Below are 24552 nucleotides of genomic sequence, written 5' to 3'. Positions count from 1 at the left end.
CTTCCTGTCCTGCTCAGCTCCTCCTGGAGGATTGTTGTGGGGATCTCTGTCGGGACAGAGGACCCAGGGGCCCTCCGAAAAAGCCCGCGAATATCCGCTACAGTTGTTTTTTATTATTTGCTGGGAACGAACCCTCCCGTGTGAGCGGATACTGGAGCCAGGCAGTGGTACGTGCTCCAGCCTTGGAGGTATTTTAGGAAATAATCAATACAAGATGCACTGGGTTTGAGCCACGATAAGAGTCACAAATCTTGACAGTCTGCTGCTTGATAAAATTAATAATGCTTGAGAGAAACATTGTAAAAACCTATGGGAGGGAAAGCAGAGTATGTATGTCTGGGGAGAGAGTCTAAGCCAGTGTGGAAACTGAGTCCTCCAAGGAAGGTCGGCTCCTCCTGCTGCTGGTGGGGCGGTTTACACGCACATACGCACACGTACACACAGGCAGACACGCACCACACACGTATGCACTTGTGCACGTGGGCAACAAGCACCAGCTTTGTTGGCTGCGTCTCAGAAGAGACTGGTGAATCAGAAAGGCTGGCATTAATTCCAACAACAGATAATTGGAATTTACACACTCAGGGGCCCATTACCTTTGGAAGAAATGCCACCTGCCTCTGAAATTCTAAAATAAAACAGCGACAGTGTTCTTGCCCTGTCCCACTTCTCGCTGGTGGAGAAGAGCGTGCTTGTGTAGCTTTGGGATTCGAGGCTGCTGTGCACAGCAAGGGAGAAGAGGGTAACAAAGGGGGACCGGACCTCATGGTTTGTAATCAAAGCCCTGAGATGCTCTGTGGTTAGAAAGGAGAGTGAAGAATATTGCTTTTCCTGTGTCCAGAATGTTCCCAAATCTTCCAAATCCTCTGTCTTGGAAGATTGTCCAAGACGTCGAGATTGTCACCTGGACTTGGGCCAGCTGCTCGCTGTTGGTGGGAGCGTCGGTGCAGAGATGCTGCAGGTCTGAGTTGCTGTGTAGAACCGTGGTAGTGGTGAGGGGGCCCAGGGACAAACTTGGTTAAGGCCACGTGAGGCCAAAGGGGAGTCTGCCGGGGGCTGGCCTCCATGCACATGCAGTCGACTTCCTATCGTGTGAGAGTCTTTAACTATTTCGTCTGTGGTCAGAGACCAGATGACCCCATTAAAAAGGATGAACAGATGCTCACTACCATATATAAAAGAGGTAAACAACAAGGTCCTACTGTACAGCACAGGGAACTTATTCAGTATCTTGTAATAAACTATAATGGAAAAGAATCTGAAAAGAAAAAAATATATATATATATGTAAAACTGAATAACTTTGCTGTACACCTGAAACTAACACAATATTGTAAATCAACTATACTTCAATAAAAGTTTTTTAAAAAGGGATGAAAACATTGGCTACTGTTCAGTAGAGTGATGGAATTATTTCTTAATTTAAAAATTGCTTTTGCTGTGTTGAGTTTTTTTACTGTAAAAGTAACATCTGTTTATTATTTTGAAAAATGTTCATTTAAATGGTCAGAAAAAACCATAAGAAAATCTTGACATTGGGTCTGTCATGTTTTCAGGCAGAGAAAACAAAGAATTTTGTCAGTCGGAGCCTGGTTATAGGAGAAGTCCTCTCCATAGCAGACGTGGCCACAGGAGTAAAGGTGAGAGACACTGGGCAGCCTGCCCTTCATGAACTGATGGTTTTGAATGACAAGGAGTAAAAAAAAAAAAAAAAAAAAGACTCCATAGGCGTCAGTCTATTCCTGCACTAGATGTTTATAAGATGGTACACCTTTCAACCCATCCCCCTGACTTCCTCTTCAACCATTATACTCAATACTGTATTTGTTTTTCTTTGCTTTGCTTTTTGTATAGCTTTTTTGCATTTATGTCAGTCAATTTCCTTTATTCTCATTTTATACAAACAGTATCGTAGTCATTTGTGATGTACTTTCTTCACTTAAACATTATCACTGAGATGGATCTATATTGTTGCATGCCACTGTAGTCATTTTGTTTATTTTTTAAAAAATCTTCCTATTTTGAAATAATAATGCTCACAGGAAGTCACAAAAGTAGTACATAGAGTCATGTGAACCCTTCACCCAGTTTCCTTCAGTGGTGATATCTTATGTAGCTGTAATGCAGTATAAATCAGGAAATCAACATTACTACAGTACTGTTGACTGTAGACCTTATTCAGATTTCACTAGTTTTTACACTCAGCTGTGTGTGTGCGTTTGTGTGTGCATGCACGTGTGTAGCTCTATGCAGTTTGGTCCCATATATAGTATCATGCAACCACTGCCACAATCAAGATATAGAGCTGTTTCATCATCACAAAGAAACTTATAGTCGTGCCCATTTTCAACTGCATCCAGCCCCTACCCCATCCCTGTCCTTCGGCAACCACTAATCTATTCTCCATCTGTATGGTTTTGCCATTTCCAGAATGGTGTATAAATGGAAGTTCATTCATTTTTGACTACAGAAAGATATTCCTTTGTTTTGGGTGAATGTGCCACAGCACTTGGAATTCTTAGACTTCTCCATTTTTGCTGATCAAATGGGTATAAAATGGCATCGCACTGTGGGCTTGCTTTGCATGTACCAGCTCACCAAGGATGGTAAACAGAATAGCTTGAAAGGTGTGACTGCCATGGCCCCTCCCTGTACCCTGAGCCTGCCAGCAGGCATGCGGCCCTGCATGTGCCCTCTTCTCCCTCCCTGGACACCACTGCATCACCAAATCAGTCCCCACATGTGAATATCCAGTCCTGATGTCCCCAAAGGGGAGAAATTATAATTAGAAAATGATGAATGAATGATCAGACAAGAAACCAGGTCAATCATTGATGAGTCCAAGATGGAAACTCTTTCTGTTCTGCAGTGTAGACATTTAAAAATGGGTAGGAATTAAAAACGAAGAAATCTGTGAGCACCAGCTGGGGTGAGGGCACCCACCATTAGGTCCTTTGGGGAAAACTGGCTTCCCTATAATTTCATCCAGGCAGGGTCTCTTCTCTCTGGGATGGGTTGGCTGTGGCTTGCAGAGAGAAGAAAGTCAGCTGAGATGCAGCAAATAGATCCTCCTCGCAGAAATCCTAGAGGGTCCTGGTTCAGACTCATGATCCTCTGTTGGTGCTTTTACCATATGCCCACACCTGCCTTCTCTTTAGCAAGCCTCCGGTGGGCCATGACCATGGGGAAGTCTTCATAGGATGTTGCAGCTCTCTGGGTGGGGAGCCCTCTCCTCTGCACCTCCAGGATCTTGCACTGAGCCTGGTGCACAGAGTTGCTTAGGGAATGTTTGAGCAAAGGAGGGAGGGGCAGCTTGTAGTTTCAAGCAGGACTTAAGAAACATTTCAACCCATTGCAATATGTGGACCTTATTTAGATCCTGGTTCAAACAACAGACTAAAGAAAAATTAGACGTCAGTTGGGGAAATTTGAAATTGGATATTTGGCAGTATTAAAGAATTATTATTATATTTGAGGTGGAATAATGGTTGTAGGGTCATGCTTTTAAAAAGAGTCTTTAGGGCTTCCCTGGTGGTGCAGTGGTTAAGAATCCACCTACCAATGCAAGGGACACGGGTTCAAGCCCTGGTCCGGGAAGAGCCCACATGCCGCAGAGCAACTAAGCCTGTGAGTCACAACTGCTGAGCCTAGGGGCCACAACTACTGAAGCCTGCGTGCCTAGAGCCCGTGCTCTGCAACGAGAAGCCACTGCAATGAGAAGCCTGTGCACCGCAATGAAGAGTAGCCCCTGCTCTCCTCAACCAGAGGAAGCCCACGCACAGCAACAAAGACCCAAAACAGCCAAAAATAAATAAATAAAATAAATAAATTTAAAAAAAAAGAGTCTTTATTTTTCACAGATGCATAGGAAATACTACTTAGGGATGAAATGACAGGATGTCTGGGATAAACTTCGAGATCATCTGGGGTATAGAATGGGAGAGTGAATTGGGGGAAAGATGAATAAAATGGATCATGAGCTGGGCATCACTGAGTTCATGATACTCTTCTATTTTGTTTGAAATTTTCCACAATAAAAAGCTTTTTAAGAAAGTTTTACTCCTGAGTGTCCTAGAAGGAAATTTGAATAGATTTAAAGGACTGGATCTTTAAAAATGCTTCTCTGATCACATCAATCTCAGCTGAAAACCCCTTCCTGTTATGCTTTAGAGAAACCCGCCAACCCTTGACATGTCTCACAGGTTCTCGTGTGGTATGGCCCTACACTCACGTCTCCCGACACCTTCTGTGCCATGTAGTCCTGCCCAGGAGATCTGCTGTCTTGGCCTTCTTTGGGTCCCTTGTTTCCATATTTGGACCACTCATGCTATCATCCTAGAACGATCTTTTCCCCTCCTTCACCTGCCTGACACCTGCTCCTTCTTCAAGTCCCAGTTCAAGTGTCCTTCCTTCAGGTAAACCTCCCTCAAGCCTGCAGTTTAAATCCCACCTACATGTTGTCATCTGTCTTTGTGCCTTACAGTATTCTGTCATGGCATGTACCCATTTTTTTTTTTTATGATCATGTTTTTTTGGGAGGGGGTTTAAGATTAATTTTTATTGGAGTATAGTTGCTTTACAATGTTGTGTTAGCTTCTACTGCACAGCAAAATGCAAGGATTCTGCAATATATGCAAATCAATCAACGTGATACACGTGATACACAATTAACAAATTGAAGACTAAAACCCATATGATCATTTCAATAGAGGCAGAAAAAGCTTTCAACAAAATTCAACACCTGTTTATGATAAAAGCTCTCCAGAAAGTGGGCATAGAGGGAACCTACTTCAACATAATAAAGGCCATACATATATGACAAACCCACAGCAAACATTATTCTCAATGGTGAAAAACTGAAAGCATTTGCTCTAAGATCAGGAACAAGACTAGGGTGTCCACTCTCGATGCTATTATTTAACATAGTTTTGGAGGCCGTAGGCACGGCAGTCAGAGAAGAAAAAGAAGTAAAGGAATCCGAATTGGAAAAGAAGAAGTAAAACTGTCACTGTTTGCAGATGACATGATACTATACATAGATAATCCTAAAGATGCCACCATAAAGCTATTAGAGCTAATCAATGAATTTAGTAAAGTTGCAGGGTACAAAATTAATAAACAGAAATCTCTTGCACTCCTATACACTAAAAATGAAAGATCAGAAAGAGAAATTAAGGAAACAATCCCATTTACCATTGCAACAAAAAGAGTAAAATACCTAGGAATAAACCTACCTAAGGAGGCAAAAGACCTGTATGCAGAAAACTATAAGACACTGATGAAAGAAATCAGGGACGACACAAACAGATGGAGAGATATACCATGTTCTTGGATTGGAAGAATCAGTATTGTGAAAACAACTATACTACCCAAAGCAATCTACAGATTCAATGCAACCCCTGTCAAATTACCAATGGCATTTTTCACAGAACTTAGAACAAAAAATTTTATAATTTTGTATGGAAACACAAAAGACCCCAAATAGCCAAAGCAATCTTGAGAAAGAAAAATGGAGCTGGAGGAATCAGGCTCCCTGACTTCAGACTATACTACAAAGCTACAGTGTTCAAGACAGTATGGTACTGGCACAAAAACGTATATAGATCAATGGAACAGGATAGAAAGCCCAGAGATAAACCCACGCACCTGTGGTCACCTAATCTGTGACAAAGGAGCCCAGAATATACAGTGGAGCAAAGACAGCCTCTTCAATAAGTGGTGCTGGGAAAACTGGACAGCTACATGTAAAAGAATGAAATTAGAACACTCCCTAACACCATACACAAAAATAAACTCAAAATGGATTAAAGACCTAAATGTAAGGCCAGACACTGTAAAACTCTTAGAGGAAAACATAGGCAGCACAGTCTCTGATGTAAATCGCAGCAAGATCTTTTTTTTTAAAATTAATTTATTTTTGGCTGCGTTGGGTCCTCATTGCTGTGCGTGGGCTTCCTTTAGTTGCAGCGAGCAGGGGCTACTCTTTGTTGCGGTGTCTCATTGCAGTGGCTTTTCTTGTTGTGGAGCACGGGCTCTAGGCATGCGAACTTCAGTAGTTGTGGAACGCAGGCTCAGTAGTTGTGGCGCGCGGGCTCTAGAGTGCATGCTCAGTAGTTGTGGCGCACAGGCTTAGTTGCTCTGTGGCATGTGGGATCTTCCCAGACCAGGGCTTGAACCCATGTCCCCTGAATTGGCAGGCGGATTCTTAACCACTGCACCACCAGGGAAGCCCACAAGATCTTTTTTGACCCACCTCCTAATGAAAATAAAAACAAAAATAAACAAATGGGACCTAATGAAACTTAAAAACTTTTGCTCAGGAAAGGAAATCATAAACAAGACGAAAAGACAACCCTCAGAACGGGAGAAAATATTTGCAAGCGAAGCAACTGACAAAAGATTAATCTCCAAAATATACAAGCGGCTTATGCAGCTCAATATCAAAAAAAAAAAAAAAAAACCCAATCAAAAAATGGTCAGAAGACCTAAATAGACATTTCTCCAAAGAAGACATACAGATGGCCAACAAACACATGAAAAGATGCTCAACATCACTAATTATTAGAGAAATGCAAATTAAATCTACAATGAGGTATCACCTCACACGGGTCAGAATGGCCATCATCAAAAATCTACAAACAATAAATGCTGGAGAGGGTGTGGAGAAAAGGGAACTTTCTTACACTGCGGGTGGGAATGTAAATTGATACAGCTGCTATGGAAAACAGTGTGGAGGTTCCTTAAAAAACTAAAAATAGAACTACCATATGATACAGCAATCCCACTACTGGGCATATGCCCATAGAAAACCGTAATTCAAAAAGACACATGCACCCCTATGTTCATAGCAGTACTATTTACAATAGCTAGGACATGGAAGCAACCTAAATGTCCATCAGCAGAGGAATGGATGAAGAAGATATGGTACATATATACAGTGTACCCATTTTGGATTGATGTATTTATTCACAGGTCTGTTGTTTGTCTCTTAGCACCACTAGAGGGCAAACTCCTTGAAGACTGTCTCTGTCTACAGTCTTGGTATGTAGGAGGTGTCAGTACATAAATATTAAATGAATGCATAGAATCAAAACTGTATGGCAGTTACTGAAAAGGTTAAATTTAGAATTACCATATGATCTAGGAGTTCCACTCCTAGGTATATACCCCAAAGAATTAAAACAGGGACTCAAATAGATACCTGTATACCAATGTCCGTGGCAGCATTATTCACAGTAGCTGATAGGTGGAAAGAAACAAGTGTCTGTCGACAAATGAATGGATAAACAAAATATTGTATATACAAGTGTCTGTCAACAAATGGATGGATAAACAAAATATTGGAGGTACCATGGAATATCATTCAGCCATAAAAAGGCATGAAGTTCTGGTACATGTTACAACACAAGTCTTGAAAACATGATGCTAAGTGAAATAAGCCAGACCCATAAGGACAAATACTGTATGATTCCACCTATGTGAAATTTTGAGAATAGGCAAACATATAGAGATAGAAAGTAAATTACAGGCTCCCAGAGGCTGGGGGAAGAGGAGAATGGGGGCAGTTATTGGTTAATGGGCACAGTTTGTTGGGGGTGATGAAAAAGTTTTATAATCAGTGGTGATGGTTGCACAACACTGTTAATGTAGTTCATACCGCCGAACTGTACATGTAACGATGGCTAAAATGGCAAACTTTATGTTATAGGTATTGTACCACAATAAAAAAATCTTGGAAAATTTAACAAAAATGATGATTCACCCTGTTTGCTTTCCCACACGTCGTTCATTGCAGGGGAGTTTTTTTCTTGTGCTTGGACACTCTAGACAGTTAGCGGAACGTGTAGGTTGTGCCTCTGGTCTAGCCCAGGAGGCCGTGGCTGCCTTTCCTGTTGGTGCTGGAGGGAGACTTCCAGGGAGGGGACGCAGTGCCTCGGGAGCAGGTTGGTGAGCCCTGTGTTGGTCACGACTTCCCCAGATCTCGGTGCCAGCCCAAGGCCCCTGCTGGCTTTCCTGGTCACCTGAGCTGACCGTCAACCTGAGCATCAATTCATCAGTGTCATCTGCGCCCCGCAGGCCTGAGCGCCTTCTCTCTCCCGCCGGGTCCATGTCATCCAGAGGCTCCAGGCATCCCTAAGTGCTTTGGACAAACACAGTTGAACTCATGCAGCCAAGTGCTGGCTGAGCCAGGGGCTGCTTGGAGAGTGACTCACAGTGAGGGGGCGGGAAAAGGACAGAGGTGCCAGGGAGACTTTCTCTCCTGAGGGCTTTGAATCCCCACTCTAGCTTGGGAGCCAGCCCAAGGTCTCCTGCCAAGCAGGCTGATGCAATCTGGACGGACTCCACAGCCCAAAGAAACATGACCTGCTTCCTTTTCTTCTTCCCCATGACGGCTAGCTTTTTGCCTTATGTGAATCATCTCACCCTGTCTTAGTTTGCTTGGGCTGCCATGATAAAATGCTACAGATCTGCCGGTTTAAAAACCAGAAATGAGTGTTCTCACAGTTCTGGAGGCCGGGAAGTCCAAGATCTAGCTGTCAGCTGATTCAGTTCCCGGTGAGGGCCCTCTTTCTGGCTTGTAGTCTGACCACCACCCACTGGCTCACCGTGGCGGCCGCCTGCTGGGCACCTTTGGTCTGCCTGCCAGGCTGGGCTCCATGCCCCTTACGGGAGGCACCTGCTCAAAGTGTACATTGGGCCAAGGAGTCGTCTGTTTAGAGCCCTCCAGGGGCGCCCCCATTTGGTCAGATCCCCTGCTCCTCGGAGCATGTGGCTTTGGCAACACACTGGTCAGCACGTGGGGGAAGAGGCCCACGTTGGGACAGACTGTGGGGATCAGGGTCCCGCAGGCACTGCCTCGGTGAACTCCTGTAGTTTTCCACAAACCTGTGGGTTTCACTCACCCAGCCCAGTGCTCCTACTAATAGCATTTAGTGAATGGAGTCTTTCAAAAGGTGGCTGAAACACTCATTGTTTTCCCCTTTCCAAAGAGAAGGAAAAAATGTAAAACCTAGGAAAACTATACTGTAAAGAACGTTTTAGCCACCAGCCAAAGAGATTTAAGGCTGGAAAATTCACCCTGTTTTAGTTTTAGAAAAATATTTTTCTTTTATTTGATTTCCAGGAGGGTTTAGGGGAAAAAAAATTTACCATCTGGATGGATTCCATTTTCCTGGGTTGGAATTAGCAATGCAATTTGCAGGGTCGGCAGTGATTCCGAAGAGCAGGGCTCTGAGAAATCAGGGCGTTAAGCATCTTCCGAGGATACTTGACGATTCTCCAAATGAAAAGTGCCTCCTATGTGAGATGTGATTAGTGAAATTCGTCCGTCGTGATGTCAGAGCGTTTCACCTGGTCAAGTGGTTCAGTCTGAGTCGATGGGGCGGCCTTTCTGGAAGTTAGCGTCAGGCTGATCACACACGTGTGGTGCAGGGACTGGTCCTCACCAGAGGCTGATGACAGTTCTCAGACAGGAGCATGTGAAGATGCCATTTCTGCCACTTCCCTGCAAGGTCTTCCTTGGGGGTCACTGTGTCCACTGGGGCACATGCCATTGCAGTGACCCCAGAAAAAAGACACCTATTGGCTGCTGTACTCGAAGAGTCCAGGGTGTATGTCGCTGGCTTCAGGTGTGGGTGTGTGGGACCTGGTCTCTCATCGCTCGGTTTCACCTCACCTTTATCCCCATGTGTTGGCTTCCTTCACCAGCTCTCGTGATGGCAAGAGGAGCCCCAGCCTCCATTCTTCCAGGTTCCGCTGCTTCCAAAAAGAGTTTCTCTTCACCAGTAGCTGACTCGTGTGTCCCAGTGGCAGCTCTGATTGGACCCATCCAGATCACGGGTCCATCCCGAAGCATCCCTGTTGGCCATGATGTTATGCGGATCGGCCGGTCCTGGGTCCTGGGTCCCAGGCTCATCCTAAAGCTGGGCTGGAGGTTGACATTAGCCACAAGCCACTTGGACTGATTCTGGGGGAAGAGGGCTCCCCAGAGGAAAACTGGGGCTGTGTTTCTAGGAGTGGGGGCATGCTGACCGGCAGGCACAGCAAATGTCTGTACACCTGACCTCTCCTGTCTTTACAGTCAGTCCCCTGCTCCCTTCAAACGGCCCTGCTCGAGCCACACTTCCTTCTCTTCTGAATCCTCGCAGCAACCGTATGAAGGGCTGTTAGGTGTCAGGCAGCGTGGGTGTGAACCCCAGCCCTGCACGCTTTCTCAGGTGCATCCGTGGGCAGGTCACTTTCCTCTCCTGAAGCTCAGTGTCCCCATCTGTCAAATGAGGGGGACGGTGTTTTCTTCCCAGGGGGGTCACGAGGGTCAGTGAGTATGTGGAGCTCAGAGTCTGGAAGGCGGGAGGGCTCAGGAAGTGGGGGCTCGTCATTCACTGCATTTGTCCAGTGGGAAAACTATGTCCTTGTGTCGTTGTCCAAGGCCCCACAGCCAGCTAGCAGCTGAGCTGGGACTTGAGCCCAGCCTGTCTCATCCCGAGCCAAGTACCAGCTCGTTCTGCAGCCTGGCCTCCTCCGTTGACCTTCCCGTTTGTGGAGGGTTTCTCCTGGTACAGCTCACCTCTGCAGGCACCTGGGGTCCGTGCACAGACGCTGTTGCACATCTTCAGTGTACCAGGCACTAAGCTAGACCCTGAGCAGACAAGGCAGAACGAACATTCAGAGCAGTCATTTGATGGGGTGAGCCGGGCAGCCCCGAGGATGGAGGACGGATGCTTCGTGCTGTAGGGGTGACCTTTCCAAGAGAGGAGACGGTGAGCTGTGTCTGCCCAGAGGAACTGGGGCTGTACAGGCTGCGAGGGGAAGGACGTGGATGCCTTGCCACTTTAGCGGGGCATGTGTAAAGCTTGATGAGCTGATCGGTGTTCCTTGAACGGAGTTTGCCCAGTGGGTTTGGTCACTATTAAGTTGTTGACTCTTGCTAACAATGGCCTGTAATCTCCTTGTTTGCAGTGTGGAATAATTTATTGGCTATTCGGTGGTGCCGTCAGGAATCTCGGAAGCCCAGCACGTGTAACTAAATGGCTTCAGCCACTCCAGGTATGGCACGTACTTCCATAGATACCGTCTATGGAGAGCCTTAAAAATTCACAGTAGTTAGGGGTGTGTGTGGGGGTGTGGGTGTGTTTGCAGAAAGAGAAAATAAAACAGAGAATTAGTGTCAGCCAGAACTTTGTTTGAAATGAGAATTTGACTACCTTTTAAAATTGCACTGAGTCTGTCATATTGTTATCACATTAGCTGTCACCAGACTGAATTTTTATAATTATCTCCAACTCACCGCTCCCTTTCTCGCCACCATTCTTAATGATCTGAGAGGTAGGCAATTAGAGCAGCCGTCTGACTAGCTGATTCCCTTCTAACACCCGGTAAACCCCAGGAGCAGAAATACACGGGGATGTTTGCAATGACTGAGAGGGGCCACAGGAGCAACGTGAGAGGGATCCAGACGGAAGCCACCTTTGATCTCTCTGCACAGGTGAGGATTCTGCCCGGGGTTCTGGCGGTTCTGGGCAGCGGACCTGTATACAACGGACTCTCCGTTCTCCCGAGTCCACCTTCACCCCTGCTGTGTGTGCTCTGAGGCGGGGGGTGGGGGGTGGGTGCTCAGATTCAGAAGAAACGTCTAAGTGCTTTAGTGGACGTAGGCTCAGCCTTCCTGAGTCTAACACCAGCCAGCACTTACACAGCACCTACTGTGGGACGGGCACTGCTCCAAGCCTGTTATGTACACTCATTTACTTAACGCTCTGGAAAAACTCGGTGAGAACAGGACCTAATCCATTTTGTGGTCCTTCCTAACAGTAGCAGGTAAAGGGGTGGAAGAGCGGTGCACCATGTGTGATGTGTGTGGCAGGAGGGTGCTGTGTGTGCTGGGGCCTCCTTCTGGGAGCCAGGTCCTTGGTGCTGGCATGATGCAATGTCTGTACCTGCGACCTGCAGACAAATCCACATGGCAACCGAAATAAAATTTCACAACAACAACAAAAAAAAAAATTTCACAACACCGGGACTTCCCTGGTGGCACAGTGGTTAAGAATCCGCCTGCCAATGCAGGGGACACGGGATCGAGCCCTGGTCAGGGAAGATCCCACATGCCGCGGAGCAACTAAGCCCGTGCGCCGCAACTACTGAGCCTGCACTCTAGAGCCCACGAGCCACAACTACTGAGCCCATGTGCCACAACTACTGAAGCCCGCATGCCAAGAGCCCATGCTCTGCAGCAAGAGAAGCCACTGCAGTGAGAAGCCCGCGCACCGCAATGAAGAGTAGCCCTCGCTCACCGCAACTAGAGAAAGCCCACATGCAGCGACAAAGACCTGATGCAGCCAAAAATAATAAACAAACAAACAAACAAATAAATAAATAAACAACACTAGAATTTCACAAAACAATCTGACTTTATTATATGGGATGAACTCCAGAATGTTGGTAAGACCCTCTAACTTGATGTCTCTCCACAAATGGGTCACAGCAAAAACCCTGCTCTGTAAATCCCACCCCTGTCCCCATCTCTTTAGTTCCTACTCCCAGCACCTTGGTGGGTGTTGCCTCATGCATGTGCGTGTGGTGACTCAGTCTTCATTTTGGCTGAATTTGTCCTTTGCTTTTTTTTTTTGTTGTTGTTGTTGTTGTTTTTCTATTTTCTTCCCTCATTTTAAAAAAGTTTTTTTTATTGTAGTATAGTTGCTTTACAATGTTGTATTAGTTTCTACTGTACAGCAAAGTGAATCAGCTATACGTATACGTATACTCCCTCTTTTTTGTATTTCCTTCCCGTTTAGGTCACCACAGAGCACTGAGCCGAGTTCCCTGTGCTATACAGTAGGTTCTCATTAGTTATCTGTTTTATACATGGTATCAATAGTGTATATATTTCAATCCCAATCTCCCAATTCATCCCACCTCCCCCCTTTCCCCTTGGTATCTATACACTTGTTCTCTACATCTCTGTCTCTACTTCTGCTTTGTGAATAAGATCGCCTGTACCAGTTTTTTCAGATTCCACATATTTGGAATCTGGAGTTTTGTTCCCAGGATTTTTCTGACCCAAGAATGCTAGTTGGAGGTGGTCAGCGCTTAGAATGACAGATGCAGGTGAGGGTTTTGTTAGAGGATGTCCTGCCTTTCCTCTGTCCTGATGCTAGTTCTCTACAGCAGCCAGTGATGTCCAAGGTCATAGTAAGAACCAGAATAAAGACTGCCACTTTTTGAATGCTCCCTCTGTGCCAGGTCTGTGTCAAACTCTCTCTGTGTAGTATAGTATACCACACTCCGTCACAACAACAATCCCATGAACGTGGTAATAAGCCACTTCTGTGCATTGAGCACGTGTGCTAAGTGCCAGGCTAAGCACTCTGCATGCAACATTGTGTTAAATGTTCTATAATGTTATAGGAAGATATCCTTGTCCGCATTTTACAGGTGGAGAAACTGAGGCTCACAGAGGTTAGGCAACTGACTTATAGCTATGCAATTAACGAGAGAATCTCAGGTTCAAGGGGGATTGTCCTTAACAACTTAGCTTTCCTGATGGGACACTGACCAAACATCTTCGGGGTTTTGGCTGCCCCATTTTTTCTCCCGAAACCGTGGTATTGAGGTCACCTTGCTGTCATCAAAGGGAAGAAAAATCCCACTCACAATTCTTATTTATTTGTTTCTTCTTACAATTATTATTATTATTATTTGCACGGAAATCATTTTCCTGTGTTAGTCCCATTTTCCCCAAACAACATAAATGATTTAGCTACCTGCTGCGCTATGGCAGCTGCCACTCTCGGCAGGGGAGTTGCAAAGTTGAAATCGTAATGATGAGAAGACGCTGGTGAACGTGCTTCTTCCCGAGGGAGGGAAGAAGCCCATCATAAGCTCAGGCCACTGAGGGTTGGCTTGGCAGGGAATGGCTTTCTCCTTCATTGGTTTCTGTGTTTTCCCCTTCATTTCCCTTTTTAAATGTTAGAGCATATCAAATGAGCCCTCTCTCCCTCCAGGGCAGTTTCAATCTCTTACATTTTTTGGTTGGGCATTCCTGTGGGTTGGTTGTTTTATTTTTATTTTTGGATGATGGATTGAGTAGCGGCATGGAGAGTTCTGAGGTAAGAGAGAGTTTTATTTTTACAGTTTAGGCGAAATCGCAAAAATAAATGAGGCTAAGAGCTCTCTGGCCAAGGCCGTCTCTTTTAGTGCTTGCAGGACTGACCGTTTTGTTGGCCTTCAACAGTTAATTATAATAGGAACTGACACACATGGCGTGCATTATTTAGATCCAGCTTTTTAAAAAAATTTTATTGGAGTATAGTTGATTTACAATGTTGTGCTAGTTTCAGGTGTACAGCAGAGTGAATCAGTTATACATATACGTATGTCCACTCTTTTTTTTTTAGATTCTTTTCCTATATAGGCCATTACAGAGTATCGCACAGGAGTTCCCTGTGCAATACAACAGGGTCTTATTGGTTATCTATTTTATATATAGTAGTGTGTGTGGGACTGACATAGATCCAGCTTTAATGCCAGAGTTTTGGCTGAGGCAGACTTTCCAAATCAAGTATTTTTGCCAGAAGTGACAAATTTCCTTTCCCAGAGTAGATCAGATGCTGATGGGAACAGATGGCCTCCTGTCCCCTCCCTGCCCCACCAGAGCTTTTCTGCCAGGCCAACCTTTCTCCGCTACTTCCCTTCCCACCCTAAGGTGTTAGCATCCCCTTACCACGTGAGTTTTGTTGTTTGTTACTGCACCCACCAGACTCACAATAACTCCTTTCTTTAAGAAGTCCTGGCTGGCCTGATAAGACAAGGGCAGCAGCCTCCAGAGACTTAAAAAGAGCTTGTCCATTTATGTTTCTGAAAAGCCCTCGCCTGTGTTAAAAGTTTCCCTGTGCACATATGTGTCAGGGAATGTTTTCTTGGGCTCCAAGACTGTATTTCTTGGCCAGAGGGAAAGTGCAGTCTGTATACTTAAAAATGTGAAATCTGAGATGATCTTTACATGATCAATAGCTTGTCGGTTTGGTTCAGCCACATCTTCGATATTGTCAGCTTTGATTAAATTTGCTGTTCTGCCTTTTCACCATTCCACCCCCCCTCCCCTGCTCCCCACCCGCCCCGGACTCTCCGACCTGTCCCAGGTACCTGGTATCCAGAGCTGGCAGTTGTGGTCCGTCTCTCCTTAACACGAGGTAGAAGGGTATCCCAGGTGGTAAGCAGAATGAGGGAGGACCCAGAAGTGAATGGGGGCATTTCCATGGTGATCCTGTTCTAGCTCCTGGAGAGGAAGAGAAAGAAGGCAGAGTTTTGAGCAGAGTGAAAACAAAAAAATACATTTCTTCCCCCTGCTTATTCCTGACCAGTACTAACTTCGGACTGTTTTGAGCTGGAATCCTTGGTCGTATCATGGAGACATGCTAGATGGCACGTTCTAAGATTCTTTCCCTGATAAGATAGAGAATTGCTGGCAAATGCTTTTCGGTTTAAGGGCTTATCCATATGAGCTTTTGAGGGAACCTTTTATTATTATATTCATTGATGAGGAAAATGGAGAGGCAGGTTCTGAAACAATCATCCCAAGGCTTAAATGAGGTATTTCTTTTTATAAAGATCAAAATTGTCTGGGCTGAGATTCTAATCAATGGCAGGAATGGGTCACGCTTGCCTAGTAGTCTAGTTTGCGTCCCGGTGTACACATGTAACCTTTGGTTAGTTAGTGGCCATTTAAACAACAGACCCCTACCTTAAAGGCAAGAACGTTCAAGACTCAGGAAACAGTGGAGGGCGTGAGGAACCAAGCGATTGGTCCAGAAGGGGCAATGCCCAGTAGACAAAATGAAATACATAGACATGGACTTATCTAACTAGGGGCCCCAGATCATTGGATGTTCCCTCCTTTCATGTGAATCTTGAAGGTGGAGTGTTTGGGGGCAAGGGGCGTGTGCAGAGCTGAATACATATCAGCAGGGCTTTTAGGGGTTTGGTGCTGGATTATTTAGAAGTCAGAACCTCAGTGTGGAGTAGTCTAGAGAGAAAGAAGCACAATGAAGAAAGCCTTTATACATTAAAGCCACAGGCTCAGACAAATAGTACACAAGCCTGTGCAACATGACAAAGAAGAGAGACCGGGAAGAAGTGAATGAACAACTTTCATCCATCGAAAAGTGGCAACGTATTTTCCTGATTGGAATATTCATTGACAAAGCACTTTAATTTCCAGTTGTTTTCAGAGTTAAGGTGGAGGTGAACAGTGCATGCTGCAGTGATAGCACGGTGGTGTTGAGCTCCCGAGGTTGAATTAGGCGACTTTGGGTCATCTGCTCCTTTTCTGTGAAATTACCCGAGTGGGTGTAGCTACACGATATGGATCTGTTTCACAGTGTTCATTGCACTGAACCCACGAGTTGAAATGAGCCATAAGAAAGAAAACTCTGTTGCTTTGCTGTTTCTGTGTAGGAGTTTGTAATCGACACACCATGTGAAAATGCTGAGAAGATGTACATTGGAAACGCCATGTACGGGAGTTATGCAGCAGTCTTTGCCCAGCTCATCATAAACGGAAGATCTCAAGGTTTGTTACCGACACAGAAACCTAGGATATTTCCCTTTACTAGTACTATTCTCCCGTGAGTACTTTACACAGAAAACCCACCTCAGAGGGCTGTTTCTACCTTGTAAAAAAATTCAGCACTAACATTATCTCCTAAATATACATGATGAGACGATTTATCATTACATTCAACATTAGACACTATAATGGGCAGTGCACAGTCATAGAACAAACTGAATTTCAAGATCAACATAATTGTACACTGTCCCAGGAAATGAGCAAAGCTTTGATCATATCTTTAGAGGCTTTAGTGTCTCTTCACCTTCCTTAGGGCCCCACTGTTTCATCGTTCCTGTCCGCAATGAAAACGGAAGCATGTACCCAGGAGTGACAGCTATTGATATGATGTATAAAGAAGGTGAGTCCCTAGGTGACCCCTCTCCCACCCTCCTTTGCACTTCCTGCCTGCTCCCTACCCCACCCAATGAGAATCTAACCTAACTCATGAAAGCAGTGAAGGCAGAGAAGACTCTGATTTTGAAGCCTGATTAGTCTTCTGTGTATGGCAGTTAGAGAAGGTTGCAGACTGCCATTTATGAACACGCATTGGTCCCATTTCTCCCAGCCTCTCGTGTTTACTAGTCATGAGGCAGCTCTGTCCCCAGCTGTTTCGTCTCCTCTCTCCTTCTTGGACTTGTGGGCCCTTGGAGGGCAGGTTGAGGTTCTCTCTTTCATGGCCCAGAGCCACCAGCCTCAGTGGGTCCTAAGGATTGCCTCTGTGGACTAGTTTGCTAGGGCTGTTGTACTCACACTGAGTGGCTTAAACAACAGAAATGTATCGACCCACAATTGTGGAGGCTACGAGTCCGAGGTCAAGGTGTCAGGGGAGTTGGTTCCTTCTGAGGGCTGGGATGGGGAGGATATGCTCCAGACCTCTCTCCTTGGCTTGTAGGTGGCCATCTTCATGTTCACACAGCGTTCTACCTGTGTGCTTGTCTGTGTCCAATTTCCACTTTTTATAAGGACACCGGTCATTTGAATGAGGGCCCACAAATGCCCTCATTTTAAGTTGATAGCCTCTGTAAAGACCCTTTCCCCAAATAAGGTTACATTCACGGGTATTAGGGGTGAGGACTGCAACATATCAATCTTGGGGGGAGACACAGTGCAACCCAGAATGCTCAGTGAGAGCAGGCCATGCCTGTGGGCTCCACTGGTTGTCCCCAGCCAAGTGAAGCCAGAAACGCAGGCGGGGGGAGAAGGGAAAAAAGAGAGAGGAAAGAGCAGAAGAGAAGGGGGAGGAGACGATCCTTTGGAGGATGGGGCTAAACTCACCCTGGCCCTGTAGGGATATTGACCACCGCGTGCCTGCAGGAATGGGCTGCAAGTGCTTTAGGTGACTGAGGCCCTGATCCCTTGAAAACACCTGACGTGTCAAGTGCTGTTGAGAGTAGAGGGGTCACCCGGCCCTCATGAAGTGGTGCCAGACATTCATGACACTGGCAAACCCAGAAAGTCTGAGCTGGTTTCTTTGTAAGCTCGTAAGTACCACTGTGACCTTGTCAAGGGGTGATGTTCTAAATAAGACCTGCACTAAAAAAAGATCTTTTCTCCCAGAGTAAGTCTCCCTAAGTGTGAGATAAACAAAAAATAGACCCCAGATTCCGACAGGTGTTCTGAGGAAATGGGTCTGGCAGATTTTAAGAAACTTCTTCGGACATGGTCACCCTACCCACCCACTGCTGTCCCTCTGGCCGTTTCCCAATGTCTTCTAGGCATTTGCTGTCACAAATTCACCCCATGTTCTGGGGAGGAAGCACCGAGAAGGGGGAGGAATTTGAGTTCTGCGTCACTGGGGGGGCGTAAGGGGCTTTCCTCCTTCTCTGTGTTCAGTCTGATGTTCTTTCAGTTGCCTAGAATTCTCCCTTTTCTAGTCACAGCAACTGCTCAGGTGGGAAGCTGTGTCCCCGCCAGACCCCACCCCCCAGCTGGCCTCAGAGCAGGTGGGCTGCACAGAGGGTCTAGCATTTTCTCCTCTATTCTTGGTAGGAAGGAGGGGGCTGGAGAAGCAGGCACCACTCTTCATGGCAACAAGCAAACAGCATCCCCACCCCAAATAAGAAAGCAGCAACAATTTGGGAAGTGAGATAAAGGGCTTTGCGTTTTAGCAGCAACAGACCTGGGAAGTGGCCCGGACAGTATTTCTGATGCACATAAACTTGCCCCCTACAGCTCCGTTTCCCATCTGCTCTCTCTAGGTCTGCATGGTGTTGATAACGGGATTCTGAGATTTGACAAGGTTCGGATACCAAGGGAGAACCTGCTGGATAAGTGAGTAGTTGTCTCCTTAACTCGGACTTGCTGCGCGTGTGAGCTCTTTGCCCGCCTTCCCAGGCCTGGTTCCTGGGTCTCGTGGGCTGTATGTCCAGAGTGTCTTCTCATAACCTCTCCTACAATTTTACTGACAATTAATTGAGAAATGTAGATAAGCAAATCAAAAAAAGTTAAAATTATCCCAAATGCTATCACCCAGACACAATGTTTGTTATCCTTTCATGTATAACACTTTAGACTTTTCTCTATGAGGTTATATCTAAAGAGAGAGAGAGATGTTCGATTTTCACTGAATGAAGTCCCCTTAGAAATTCTATTTTTTTTAACTTGTAATTTCTGTTTAACATTATATGTCCAATGTTTCTGTGCAACAATAAATACACATAGGCATTATCATTTTTATTTTTTTTTATTTATTTTATTTTTGGCTGCGTTGGGTCTTCGTTGCTGCGCACAGGCTTTCTCTAGTTGTGGCGAGCGGGGGCTACTCTCTATTGCAGTGCACAGGCTTCTCATTGTGGTGGCTGCTCTTGTTGCGGAGCACGGGCTCTAGGCGCGCAGGCTTCAGTAGTTGTGGCACACGGGTTTCAGTAGTTGTGGCTCATGGGCTCTAGAGTGCAGGCTCAGTAGTTGTGGCGCACGGGCTTTGTTGCTCCGCTGCATGTGGGATCTTCCCGGACCAGGGATAGAACCCATGACCCCTTCATTGGCAGGTGGATTCTTAACCACTGCGCCACCAGGGAAGCCCCTATCATTTTTAATATTGCCATAATAGACTGTTAAATGATCTATAAGTTATGTATCAATCCCTTATTGTTGGTATTTAGGTTATTTCCTTAAAAAATTTTTTTTTTGGCTATCATAAAATAATTAGTGTTATTGCCTCCTTTGTGGATGACAGGAGATAAGGTACCATCCTTCAGCTTCAGAGGCTGTTCTAACCAGTACTGGTTGGGTGGATAATATCAGAGGTGCTTAGTGTCATTTCCCAGCATCCCTCAGTGAGGCCAGATGGGTGAAAGAACGAGGTGAAGGTTGCTTCTACAAGTGCATTCCAGGGGTGGAGCCCCAGGGGTTCACTATGCTCTTTGCAGAGGCTAAGAAACACCAATTAACTTTACTTTTCTCAGCAGCATTTCATGTATCCAATAAAAATCCTGAACTACAGTGATATTTAAATATGTGAAGAAGCAAGCCATCAGGCTTGCTGCTTGCTTTCCTATAGATTTTCCTTTAACACTTTACTCCTTTTTAATTTTTATTTTTAATTAATTTTTATTGGAATATAGTTGATTTACAACGTTGTGTTAGTTTCAGGTGTACAGCAAAGTGAATCAGTTATACATATACATATATCCACTCTTTTTTAGATTCTGTTCCCATATAGGTAATTACAGAATATTGGGTAGAGTTCCCTGCGCTATATAGTAGGTTCTTATTAGTTATCTATTTTATATATAGTAGTGTGTATATGTCACTCCCAGTCTCCCAGTTTATCCCTCTCCTCCCTTTCACCCCTGGTAACCATAAATTTGTTTTCTACATCTGTGACTCTATTTCTGTTTTGTAGATAGGTTCATTTGTACCATTTTTTAAGATTCCACATATAAGCGATATCATATGATATTTGTCTTTGTCTGACTTACTTCATTCAGTATGACAATCTCTAGGTCCATCCATGTCACTGCAAATGGCATTATTTCGTTCTTTTTTTTATGGCTGAGTAATATTCCATTGCATATATGTACCACATCTTCTTTATCCATTCCTCTGTTGATGGGCATTTAGGCTGCTTCCATGTCCTGGCTATTGTAAATAGTGCTGCAATGAACACTGGGGTAACTTTGCTCCTTTTTACTGCCTGCAAGTTCTTGCCAGTAAATAAATGTCACACATGCCAAAAGTTTAAGGAAGATATGGTGGAAACAAACTTAAAATGGACCAAATTCTGGTTGACATTTTTCCCTCTGTGAATTGGTAGGAAATGAAATGGAAACAACAAAAGCATCGTTGTAGTTGTCCTGGTGGGTGATGAAGGCCCCAGGCCTCCTCAGGAATGACCAGTGCCCATGCCAGCAAATCATAGGACCACCAGCCTTCCCCAGAGGTGCCTGTACCTTTCCTGGTGACTTATCAGCATCACTCCACTCTCGGAGATGGGGAAGAGGGAAGGAAAGCCACAGATGTGGAGCTCTCCATTTTTCATCCATACTAATAGGATCTTAGTGGACTGGACAGTCCTCGGCCAGAACCTGGACCCACTGGCTTAGCATTCATCCAATGCACTAGGGATTAGAAAGTCAGATTTAACCAGAAAGAAAAATGATAGGGAGCTACACGGTCTGTAGAAAATATGAGAATATATAGAATATTCTTTGGTAAGCAAGATTTGATTTAAAAGCCATTCCATTGGTATTTAAGCTGCCCCCCAAATACTACAGAACAGCAGAGGCAACACACTTTGGGGGTGTTGGTTTATCACTTGATCAAAAGGGTTTGTAAGCAGATGTACAGATTCAATGAAATTCCTGTCAAAATCCCAGCTGCCTTTTTTTTTTTTTTTGAAAAAACTGAGAAACTGGTTCTAAAATTCATATGGAAATGCAAGAGACTCAGACTACCCAAAACAATCTTGATAAAGGAGAACAAAGTAGGAGGACTCACATCCCTGATTTGAAAAATTAGTACAAATCTACAGTTATCAGGATAGTGTGGAATTGGCATACGGCTAGATGTATGGACAATGGAATAGATAGAGGATCTAGAGATAAATCCTTGCACTTATGGTCAATTGATATTCAACAAGGGTGACAAGATAATTTAATGGGGAAAAATGGTCTTCTCAACAAATGGTGCTGGAACAACTGGATATCATAAGCCTGAAGTTGGACCTTTACCTCATATAATATACAAAAATTAACACAGGATGGATCACAGATCTAAATGTAAGAGCTAAAAGTATAAAACTCATAAAAGAAAACATAGGTGTGCTGGGACTTCGGTTAAGACTCCGCACTCCCAATGCAGGGGGCCCAGGTTTGATCCCTGGTCAGGGAACTAGATCCCTCATGCCTCAACTAAGAGTCCACATGCTGCAACTAAAGATCCCACACACCGCAACTAAGACCCAGGCAGCCAAATAAATAAATAAATAAATATTTTTTAAAAAAGAAGACATAGGTATAAATCTTTGTGACCTTGTTTAGGCAATGATTTCTTAGGTGTGACACCAAAAGCACAAGGAACCAAAGATAAAATAGATAAACTGGACGTCATCAAAGTTAAAAAACTTGTGCAGCAAAGGACACTATGAAGAAAGTGAAAAGACAATCCACAGAATGGGAGAAAATATTTGCAAATCTTACATATCATAAGAACCTAGTATCCAGACTGTAAAAGGAACTATATTACAGCTCAACAGTAAGAAGACAAATGACCCAATTAAAAATGGGCAAAAATATGAATAGACACTTATCCAAAGAAGACATTGAAATGGCTAATAAGCACATGAAAAGATGTTCAACATCACTGTCGTTAAGGAAATGCCAATGAAAACCACAGTGAAGTACCACTTTGCGCTCACTTCATGGCTGTAATAAAAGAAACAGATGATAACGAGTGTTGGTGAGGATGTGGAGAAACTGGAGCCCTCATCCATTGCTGGTGGGGATGTAAACTGGTGTTGTCAACTTGGAGAAGAATTTGGCAGTTCTTCAAAAGTTTAACATCTTCATAGCACCTAGCAATTCTACTCCTAGGTCTTTATGAAGATGTTGTCTACAAGAGAATTGAAAATATATATCCACACAAAAACTTGTGTACAAATGTTCATAACAGTTATTCATAATAGCCAAAAAAAGTGGAAACAGCACAAATATCCATCAACTGATGAACGGATAAACAACATAAGGTATATCCGTACAATGGAACGTCATTTGGCCATAAAAAGAAATGAAGTACCGATACGTGTTACAACATGCGTGAACCTTGAAAACAGTGTGTCAAGTGAAAGAAGCCAGACACAAAGGCCACACATCGTATGCTACTACTTATGTGAAATGTCCAGAATAGACAAATCCATAGAGTTAGAAAGTAGATTAATGGTTGCCGGGCTCTGGAGGGTAGGGAGTATGGGACAGGACTGCTAATGGTATGGGGTTTCTTTTTGGGGTGATGAAATGCTTTGAAATTGGATAGTGGTCATGGTTGTACAACTTCGTGAATATGCTAAAAACCATCGAACTGTACACTTTAAAAAGGTGAAGTTTATGGTAAATGATTTGTATCTCAACAACAAAAAAGTGGACTGATGTGCCGTCTTTACACCCAGGCTCTGGTGTTGGTTTGATGATGGCGGTCCTCATGCCTGTCTTCGTCAGAGTCCACTGCTGAGTTGCGGGATAGTAGTGGCGGGAAATCTGCTCTTACTTTCCATGAGTTGAGCCTTTCTCAGCATCTCCTGGGGAGGCACTTGTCCTGCTCCCCAACGCTGCTGTCTTGTGAGGGAGGATCCAGGATGGGGAACCCCGTGCGACTTCCCTGTGTGTGCTCGTGGGAGCCACCTGACCTCATTTCTAGGCGCCATATTCTTCTCTTACGTTAACCCCATCTCTCTTTTCCACCTGCCTCTCCCCCACCGCAGGTTCGGTTCTGTGGCTCCAGATGGGCAGTACCACTCCCCCATTAAGGACAAGAGTGCAAGATTCAATGCGATGTTGGCGGTGCTGACCCCTTCGAGACTGGCTGTGACTTTCCAAGCTACGGGCTCTATGAAGGTAACTGACTCTGATGTTAATTTCCCTCGCTATTTATTCTCTGCATGTTCCAGGGGTGGGTAACAATGTTAGGAGTTGAGCTGCTTGAGCCACGGTTGGTGTAAGGTGGCCTGGGTTGCTGGTTAGATGCTAGCGAGTGCCAGTTGGCCCTGCACAGAGAACCTTTCTGCAGCCTTCTTACCGTGGGGTCCCATCCCCCTGCATCCCAGATGTGTGCTGCTGATTACGGTGGGTGGAACATAGGCGGTGCGGCAACAGGGCCACTAAAGATGGTCCCGGGAGAATTGGTTGTTCAGAACAAACACGTCTTCTGGAAAAGCAGCTAAGAGCTGACTCATGGATAAGGGCCTGCGTGCCTTGGCTGAATTCACTGGGGAGCACTGATGCTTGCGCGGCTGTTTGGCGTGTGACAGTCACCATCACAGGCAGGAGTTCATGAGGCCAGACCTCCAGAAGCCAACTCTGCCTCCCATTTCCCCCCGCCCCCTCCTCTGTCTTGGTTTGGAAAAAGCAGCCAGGAGAGAAAAGCTCTGGAAGGCTGCCTGCTCCGCAGGGCACTGCACTGTCTGTTCTCTGGTCCCTCCCCGTCTCTTTGTATCTCTTAAGCTCCACTGAGCTTGGGGAAGCTGGAAGGAGAATTAACATACCCGTGAATATCCATCTGTGGCTTGAACCCAGATTCTCCATCAAGAAGGAGTAAGTTTCATTCACCTGACTCCAGGCCTGACATCAGTGTGAAGCCACCTGAAAAGCAGGAAAATCCTTCCTTTCTCCCTCCTGCCGGGTCTGCACTGCTCACAGAAAGCTTGCCTGACCGAGCTCTCTCATGTGGTGCCCTTCCCGCCAGTGGGTGCAGCTGTGACCCTCAGTCCTGAGCCAGTGACCATCTGCCCGCCCG

At 45.1% G+C, this 24552-nt stretch overlaps 1 protein-coding gene across 1 annotated transcript in view; it reads left to right on the top strand.

Moving 5' to 3' along the window:
• ACOXL (acyl-CoA oxidase like) overlaps nucleotides 1-24552 on the top strand; it is a 369695-nt gene that overhangs the window by 51089 nt on the left and 294054 nt on the right. The window contains 7 exon segments of the mRNA XM_068564616.1: nucleotides 1556-1639; nucleotides 10959-11045; nucleotides 11386-11484; nucleotides 16452-16566; nucleotides 16877-16963; nucleotides 18804-18876; nucleotides 23522-23654. Of these exon segments, the coding sequence (XP_068420717.1) occupies nucleotides 1556-1639; nucleotides 10959-11045; nucleotides 11386-11484; nucleotides 16452-16566; nucleotides 16877-16963; nucleotides 18804-18876; nucleotides 23522-23654 (678 nt within the window).

Source organism: Eschrichtius robustus, chromosome 15 (assembly GCF_028021215.1).
Source record: "Eschrichtius robustus isolate mEscRob2 chromosome 15, mEscRob2.pri, whole genome shotgun sequence".
In the NCBI taxonomy this organism is placed as follows: Eukaryota; Metazoa; Chordata; class Mammalia; order Artiodactyla; family Eschrichtiidae; genus Eschrichtius; species Eschrichtius robustus.
This window is presented reverse-complemented; position numbering and strand designations above follow the sequence as displayed.